At 46.3% G+C, this 9,107-nt stretch overlaps 1 protein-coding gene across 1 annotated transcript; it reads left to right on the top strand.

Moving 5' to 3' along the window:
- The first annotated feature begins 2,104 nt into the window (after nucleotides 1–2,104).
- On the top strand, nucleotides 2,105–3,716 carry LOC140915330 (uncharacterized). Its single transcript, XM_073354917.1, has one exon. The coding sequence runs from the start codon at nucleotides 2,160–2,162 to the stop codon at nucleotides 2,868–2,870; it is 711 nt and encodes a 236-aa protein (XP_073211018.1). The 5' UTR covers nucleotides 2,105–2,159; the 3' UTR covers nucleotides 2,871–3,716.
- Nucleotides 3,717–9,107: the final 5,391 nt, after the last annotated feature.

Raw genomic sequence — 9,107 nt, 5'->3', positions numbered from 1 at the left:
AGATAGAGTTCAAACAAGGTACAAGCACTGTTAATTCTCATCAATGAGGAAAGGCTCCTGATACCCACAAGGTCAGTTCTCCTACCCTCAGCAAGCAGTAATGTTCAGCAGTCGGCAAAAGACAATGTATAGAACACATGCAAAAATTGCTACACTAAATAAATGTTAAATAAATGTCCTACTTGTGTGTGGTTTATTTTCATTTCTGCATTCACTAAACTGTCCCTGGGCTAGATCCAGCCCTGGCTGATGTCAACAGTCAGTCTGTGAAATTCTTGGCCTTCACAACATCCACTGGCAAGAAGTATAACTGGGTTCAAAAAAAGAATGAGAAAAGTTCATGGAGAATAGGATCTTTACTGGCTAACAGCCAAGATGGTCAGGGACGTAACCACGTGCTGTTGGTGTCTAAACATCTAACTACAAGAAGCTGGGACTGGACAACAGGGGATGGATCACTTGATAAATGCCCTGTTCTGGGCATTCCCTCTGAAGCATCTGGCAGAGGCCATACTGGGCTAGATGGATCATTGGTCTGATCCAGTATTGCCATTCTTATGTTCTTAAGCTCGAAAACATGAGTCCTAATGGCTCAAACACCATGAGGCAAATAAAAAGAACAGAACACTTATTATTCTAAGGTTGGTATGCATATGTATGTCTTCGATGGCTCAGAGAATGATCATAAGGTGTTAAGTATATCACTACTGAATCCCTGACCAAATGTTATCATGTACAGATATTCTCTGAACTTAGGGGGATCAGTCTTAGTCCAGGTCCCCGTGGACAGGTGTAAACACCTGCACAAATGAAATGGCATCAAAGACACACATTCAACAAAAAGGAGTGCCTATCTTTTGCTTTATGTGCACTTGACACCCCTTAAAAATACAGGTTTCAGAGTAACAGCCGTGTTAGTCTGTATTCGCAAAAAGAAAAGGAGTACTTGTGGCACCTTAGAGACTAACCAATTTATTTGAGCATGAGCTTTCGTGAGCTACAGCTCACTTCATGTAGCTCACGAAAGCTTATGCTCAAATAAATTGGTTAGTCTCTGAGGTGCCACAAGTCCTCCTTTTCTTCTTAAAAATACAGTTACACAAACAGATTATGCTAGGAGCACCTATTCTCCAAAGAAGTTACATAAATCACCCAGCAGTTAAAATTATATCTGATGATCTCTCACCAGAGTCCTCCCAGTCTCTCCCCGTCCCAGAAAACAAATGCGTGTTGCAGAGTGCCCTGAAGGTCATTAAAGGAGCTCTACTAAACTGGCACGGAAAGATCTAGGCTGACACGATGATGTGGGAGAAGCTTGCACTGTCATACCTAAACTACACCCAGTCTGTGGAAAGAGGGACTTCAGGACTCTCAGTCCGTGACCTTTCCTGCTCACTACCCAAACGGCTCCACCTGGCTTGCTTTGTGTACTATTATTGTACCGTACCGACTTCAGTTATTAAACCCCCAGCCAACTGTATGGCGCCCCGCAGCGAGCAGTCACCAGGAGTCCCGCCAGCCCGTAGGGCTGCGTGTTACCTGCCCGGCATGGTTTTACGGCTTCAGGAACACTCAGCAGCGCTCCAACATGGCTTGTAAAGCCACGCGGATCATTGAAAACTCCCTGACGCTATTTCATCCGTTCCCAGACCCCAGCCAACGCGAGTCCCCCGCGCTGAAGGCGAGGTGCCGCTTCCAGCAGAAGGGGAGCCCAGCAGCGCGCTCTCGCGGTCCCGGGGCGGGGCTACTTTTCAATGGTCGCACGGCGGGGCCGGAGTGTGCGCGCCTTTCCAGTGGAAAAAATACCCCCGGATCTAATTGCATTTTGGATTATTAGGATTAACGTCTCTTTGATTCCTGGGGTCACGCTTCAAGGGCTCACTGGAGAGAAACTAATCCCCACTGACTGAATGCGTTTAATAGACTTTCTTTCTGTTATAAGTGACAAATTATTCACGGTTTAGCTTTGAGCACGAGCTTCGTTTTCAACCCCTTCTCCCCGCCCCGGGAGGGAACCTTTTCTGCCTCTCCACGCGTCCCATTTGCAATATAAACAAACCCACCCGTCCAGGTTTCTGGATACACTTTCACGTGTCTCCGAGAAAGGAGCGGGCGGGCGGGCGGATCTAAACTCTCTGTTTGAAGCGCTCGGGCCTAGGATGAAAGCCCGCTGCACTCCGGAGCCGGTAAGGGCGGGCGGCCACTTTCCCAGCTACCCTTTCTCAGCGCTGCCGCCCTGCCACTGCAGAGCCCGGGTGCAAAGGGAGGCGGCGGCGGCGGAGGAGGGGAGAGGTTTCCAGGGAAATGCAAGGGATTTCCAGCCCGCCGGTGCTGCACGCTGGACAGTGACCGATGGCCGATTTCCCCAGGGCTCCGTGAGCCCGCATCCCGCGGGACTGGCCCTAGTGCGCACCACAGCCTGGGGGGCCCCGCCTGGGCTCCAGAGGAAGAGAGCGCTGGCGGGCTGGGGATACGATCCTTTCGCGGGGCCATGGAGCAGACGGCGCCGGCGGCTGGCAGCCAATGCCCGGGAAAGGAGGCGGATGCTGGCTTTGAACGTGGCCTTTGATCGTCTGCGGAGCGTCATCCCGGCGCTGCGTAACGAAAAGAAACTATCCAAAGCGGAGACTCTGCAGATGGCCAAGATCTACATCTCCATGCTGAGCGAGCTGCTGCAGAGGGGAGAAGGCGCGGGCGGCCCGCGGGAGACGCTGGCCCTGCAGAAGGGGGGAAGCACCCAGCGCCCAGGCACGGTTGCGCCCCCATCCACGGAGAAATGCAGCCCTATGCTTCCGCCAGCCAGGAACTCATCCCGGGCGCTTAATTCACGCCGGAGTGCTGCCAGGGAGCCGAGAGCCACACAGTCCTGACCCCACCTGCAGCGCCAAGGAGAGCAGCCCATGCCCACGGGTCTGGGAAGCGCCGGAGGCCCGGGTTTCAGAGACAGGGGCTAGCTCACCCCACCCGCCCCCGAAAACCGTGGAACTGCCTCCAGGAAACGAAGCTAGGCAGCCTTTCCAGGGCAAAACCCTACCTTGAAATAAGGCAATTAGAGAAAGTAAATAACTGGACGAATAAAACAGTTCAGGGCGACCTACAACATTGGCAAAAAGTGAAAGGCGGCTGCAAAGAAAAGGACTGGGCTGGATGGAGAGAGACTGACAGGAGGTAGCTGTCCACAACCTTGTTAGAGGCTATTTATCGTCTCTGGGGGCTGATTCCAACTGTACTTTTCTATAGAGAAAGGCAGGAGACAAAGCAGGCGACTATGGCAACAGCTCTGAAGGATGGTTTTGCTACACTGAAGAGAAACACTTCAGTACGTCGGCACACTTCGTGCTGTTTTCATGTCCAGTGCTGCTTTTCTGGAGGTATGGTCTAACTTTTTAACTCCTTTAGTAGTAGTAGCCCAGCAGCGTTTCAGTGGCCATGCAGCTGTCTTCCATAGACGCTTTCCAGAGACTTGTCCTTCACCTCTTCCTTTCACTTGAGAATTCCCTAAATAGATGCAGCGATTTGGTACAGCAGGAGAGAGAAAATGTTTTGTTTCCAGTTAGCTCCAGGTAGAGTTCAAACAGGGTGCAAGCACTGTTAATTCTCATCAGTGAGGAAAGGCTCCAGTTCTCCTACCCTCAGCAAGCAGTAATGTTCAGCAGTCAGCAAAAGACAATGCCTAGAACACGTGCAAAAATTGCTACACTCAATAAATGTTACTTCATCCTACTTGTGTGTGGTTTATTTTCATTTCTGCATTCATTGAACTGTCCCTGGGCTAGATCCAGCCCTGGCTGATATCAACTGCCACTTGTGGAATCCAGGTTCCAGGAGCTCTGGCCTCAGGAAAGTCATCTGGGAGAAAACCAGAGGTGGCACACAGTGCCTGTAATTGCCATTGTAGCACAACTGGAGCTGGCCTGTGCAGGAGCCTCTGTCACTGAGGAGGGAAAAGAGGCATGTGCAGATGCAGCACATCCTAGGTAGGCCCCACTAACAGCACTTTTAAAGCAGCCCTACCCCCACCCCGGCACAAAACACTAAAGGATAGCAACACAGCAAATGTAGTCAACCCTTCCCCAGCAGTAAGGCCCCCATGTTGGGCAGGCACAGGAGGGTACAATTTGCATATCCTTCAAGAAGGGTGAATTGACTGAACAAGCACGAAAGCAATGACAACCAGCACAGCTCATGTTCAGAGAGGAAGAGTAAAGCACAGCTGTCCTCGACTTGAAATGGAACTGGTAGGGATCTGGTATGCATTGCCGGTTGTACAGTTATTGTCATATTTACAGTTCAGTTATGTGCTGCCTTTAGTTTAGTGAGGATCTCCCACATTCCTGCATAGCCTGTGACAAACTCCATGTGGCAGAGTGAATGTGCTCATAGGGATAAAGGGAGAAGGACTGTCCCACTTTACCATAGTATCTGACCACCTCACAGTCTTTTAATATATTTAATCCACCACCTTTTGAGGTAGATAAGTATAATCATCCAGTTTTACAGATAGTCCCTGTGTGTAGCCATTGCCTAAGATTCTTACCCAAGGATCACAAAGGACTCAAGGGCAGAGAGGAAAGTTGGGTCTCCCACATCCCAGGCTAACCCTTGCACTATCATTCTTGTGACTAGCTAAGAGGAGCTTTTAATTTGTTACCCTAGTTAAAAGTAAACGTCTCACAACTGAAGGAGGCACTCCTACGACAGTGCATTTTCAAGTGCTTTTGGGGGAAGTGCTTGCACGCTCTTCCTGAAAATATATTAACAATAGTCCACTGTTTCAGAGCTATAATTTAAAATACAGAGGTAGGAGCCAAGGCTGTGAAGACCTTTTTGCAAAAATCTAGACCCAGCCTGTATCAGGAATTAATTTTTAAAATCTTAGCACTTGATACTATGTGGTCCGTCCTAAAGGCAAAATATTTGCTCTTCCCCAGTACTTGTATAAGCTCAAGCTCTGGCACAGCAGGATAAGCCAATCTGTTAGCAGAACCCCCAGTAAATGATCAGGAACAATTTAGACAACTCCCTCAGAAAAAAGAAAACAATCCCATCCCACCCTTCAGTTTTAATAAGTAGCTGTCCCTCATCACGCTCCAGATTAAATTTATGGGCCTAACATCTGAACACTTCCCCCTCTCCCCAAAAAGCCTGCCCTGAACTCAGAGCAGGATCTGAACATCAAGCTGGCTTCTTTCATGTATCATTAGCAGTAATCCCTTCTCCCAGTACAGAGGGGTACTTGAACCACATGCTACATGAGTACCCCAACCACTGGGCTAAATGGAGGTCCACCTCCCTGCTGTTTTGGGCCCCATGTGTGACTTAGGCACCCAAACACTCATCTTTTCTCTGGTTCATCAGGGAATGCTTTGGGGCTTAGGTGGGAGATAGGCTTCTGGGTGCCTACAGTAAAGCAGTAGACAGGTAGAAACGTAGGTGCCTAGGAAACTTTTACTGCAAAAACTTAGGTGTCTACGGGGTTGGGCAGCAGCCAAGTAGGAGTTTTGTGGATCACAGTGGCACCTAAAAGTAGGACAGCAACACTTAAGTACCTTCATGAATCCCACCAACTGTAACTTAGTTAATTTGGTTCATGCAAGAGTTCTCTACTTAATACACAAGAGTACCAAGCCCTTATTATTGCAGTGGCACCGAAAAGGCATGAAGCACTTATCAAACAGGAAGATAGTCCCCGCCCTGAAGAAACTTTCAGACTTAAAGTTACAGCTCTAAAGGCAGTTACTGCAAGAAGATTGGGGAGGCAGGGGGAGGAGACTTTAACACAACATAAGGATGGCTTAATATCTTGCCACCAGATGAATCATAGCTGTTCAAGCTCACTGATTACTTTTTAAAAAACCCCTAAAAGTGGGTAGAAGGCCACTACGAATATGTAGAATGCCTATGAATTTTTTGTTGAAGAAACTTAACACCTATGCAAAAGCTGCATTTCTTTACAAGAATACAAGCGGAGCAAAATTTTCAAACTTCCATTTAAAAACCAAGTAAACTCTGAATAGTGTGACAAAGTTCCTGCTCTACCTTAGTGGGTCTTGCACTTATTGGCGGATTTGCTCGCCTTGGAGCTTCACAGCAGCCCTCAGTTTGGCTATTTTTCTGAATTCACAGTCCAGGTCGACTCCTCCTGTGTCTGACCAGGAGTTGGGAGGATTTGGGGGGGAACACCAGCCCACCCTCTACTCCAGGTTCCAGCCCAGGGCCCTGTGGAATGCAGCTGCGTGACAGCTACAACTCCCTGGGCTACTTCCCCATGGCCTCCCAACACCTTCTTTATCCTCACCATAGGACCTTCCTCCTGGTGCACGGTAATGCTTGTACACCTAAGTCCTCCAACAGTCCGCATTCTCGCTCCCAGTACCTCTTGCTCCCAGCTCCTCACACGCACACCACAAACTGAAGTGAGCTCCTTTTTTAAAACCCAGGTGCCCTGATTAACCTGCCTTAATTGATTCTAGCAGCTTCTTGATTGACTGCAGGTGTTCTAATCCACCTGTCTTAATTATCTCCAGAAGGTTCCTGATTGTTCTGGAACCTTCCCTGTTACCTTACCCAGGGAGAAGGGACCTACTTAGCCTGGGGCTAATATACTATCCTATAGGCATCTAGCCCGATGCTCTCACAATAGCAAAATTGCAAAATAGCCAATTATTTTTGCTTTTAACTTAATTGAACACTTTTAATTTGGGGGAGATAGAGACATGTTCTTGTGGATTGATTTCCTTCCTATTGTGACTCCAGTGACTGTGGATTTATACTAGGGATAAAATTAATCCTGTATGTCACATTTCTGTTTACAGCAAAGCTTATGGATGGATTTCAGAGATGTTGAATTCCTGTAGCTTCCATTCACTGCAAGGGGAACAGCATTAATATGCTCAGCACTAATATGGCTTACTATGAAATGCAGGAATAGTCACAGAATACTTTAATTCTTCACCAAAATTTTGCAACTAACTATTATTTGTGTTACCACCTTAAAAAAAAAGATTACAGTTCAGTTAAAAAACTCTGACAGTATTACTATGACTACTTTAATCCTGACTGTAGACTTGTATGGTGGGCAGGGGGTACAACCATATGGATTCATTTCAAGTTTGCAGTTTGCAGTTTACATATATGCCCCTATTGTATCAACAGATAATAAAAAGTTAATTAATGCTCAACACCCCAGTCCAAGTTATAATGCACCATGCTACATTTAAGCCAGTGGTCCTTGACTGGTCATTTCTCTAGGGATACAGATAGTGTATTGTAATACCATATATAGATGACTGTCTCTCTAAAATCCAGCAGTGTCCTTGTTTTCATGTTCCAGCTTCTGTGCCAGTTTTACAAAAACTGGCACCATGTCTTAGCTTTTGTAAGCAACTGCAAATTGTGCTTAACACACAGGTACCTCCAAATAAGCTAGTGATTGGCAACAGGCTTACTGATTGCATAATTATCTTGAGGGTCCTTTCCTATCAGGGCAGTCTCCTTGTTGGAGCTCACTAACATGAGACTGATTCAGCCCTCATCTGGGAACAGTCAAGTCCCCTGCCTGACTCAGGTCAATGACAACAATTGTGAACCACTACATACAAGTAGCTACTGATCCAGACAAATGATGCAAGCACTTCTGCTCACCTATGTGCCAGGGCACATATGGCAACCAAAAGGTTAATTAAAGAGCAGTACTGATGGGATTCAAAGAAAATTGTGTGTGGTAGAATTGAACCAGAATTTCATAGGTCAGAATGTTAAAGCAATGAATCAGGATGGGACGTTAAAAGTTCAAGAAGCAGAATACAGTAGACCTGGTGAATGTAAGCAAGCTTCGAGGAATACTATACTAGGAAATTGTTAGTCCTATACTGTAGATCAGGACAGCAAAACAGTGCCCCATGATATATTTATGTGGCCCATATAGTACAAGTAAATATTGCAGAATTTAAGTTTTCATCTTTAAAAAGGTTTAGCCCTCATGGTTGTGAAAATAGCCTTCCAAAAATGAGCTAATCGTAAACTAATGCAGCATTGTCCAAGTCAGCAGGCAGCTTCAAACAATGCCTGAGAGTAGCAAACTCCCCCAGCTCCATTAACTTCCATCATGAGAATGTTCAAGTCTAATGGTGATTTGACAAGTCAGCATTAACTATTTCCTTACTGACCATTTTAGCAGATGGGATGAGGAAGAGGGCTGGAGCGAATCCCACAACAGGGAAATGGAGAGGAAAATTGGGTATTGCTGAAGGGAAGAAAATGAAGGAACACCCAAAGGCACAGAAGGCATGGACACCGAAAAGTGGATGGAGAAGGAAGAAACAGAGTAGAAATAGTGATGGCCCTAAAATGAGCCAGTTTTCCCTACAGTGCTATTGAATGTGACAATACAATACTAAACAAATACAATTTAAGTTGAGATATACTTGATCTTCGTGAAAACATTCTATGGAGGTCTTTCTGTGGCTCGAGAATAGTAGATATTTCTAAAATTTATACCCTGCCCAACAGACCATAATTAAAAATAGGATTTAGCCGCCTCCATAGGATGAGTTTGACACCTCTGGCCTAAGAGTGTAGAAATAAATTAGGATATTCTTCTAAAGGAATGAAGACATACCCACATTAAATTGCATTCTACTAAAAGGTGTAGGTGTAAAAGGCGAATGCAACATGATAGTCACATTTACCTACGATTCAGTCATATTTAAAGAGCATAAGAACAGCCATACTGTGTCAGACCAATGGTCCCTCTAGCCCAGAATCCTGTCTTTCAACAGTGGCCAATGCCAGGTGCTTCAGAGGGAATGAACAGAACAAGCAATCAAGTGACTCATGCCCTGTCGTCCACTCCCAGCTTCTGGCAAACAGAGCTACAGGACTCAGATTATGGTGTTACATCCCTGCCTATCCTGACTAATAGCCAGTGATGGACTGTTCTCCAGGAATTTATCTAGTTCTTTTTTTGAACTCTATTATAGTTTTCTACCTCTTTGTTAAACTAAACCTACAGTGAATGGGAAGATGGAAAGATTCTGTAGCATTTTGTTTTGCCTACAGCTAAGGACATGAGCTTGCAAACAGTCACCCATTGTGTCTCTTACTCA

The sequence above is a fragment of the Lepidochelys kempii genome, chromosome 7, assembly GCF_965140265.1.
Source record: "Lepidochelys kempii isolate rLepKem1 chromosome 7, rLepKem1.hap2, whole genome shotgun sequence".
Lineage (NCBI taxonomy): Eukaryota > Metazoa > Chordata > Testudines > Cheloniidae > Lepidochelys > Lepidochelys kempii.
The sequence above is the reverse complement of the archived record's forward strand: the minus strand, read 5'-3'. Positions and strand labels throughout refer to the sequence as shown.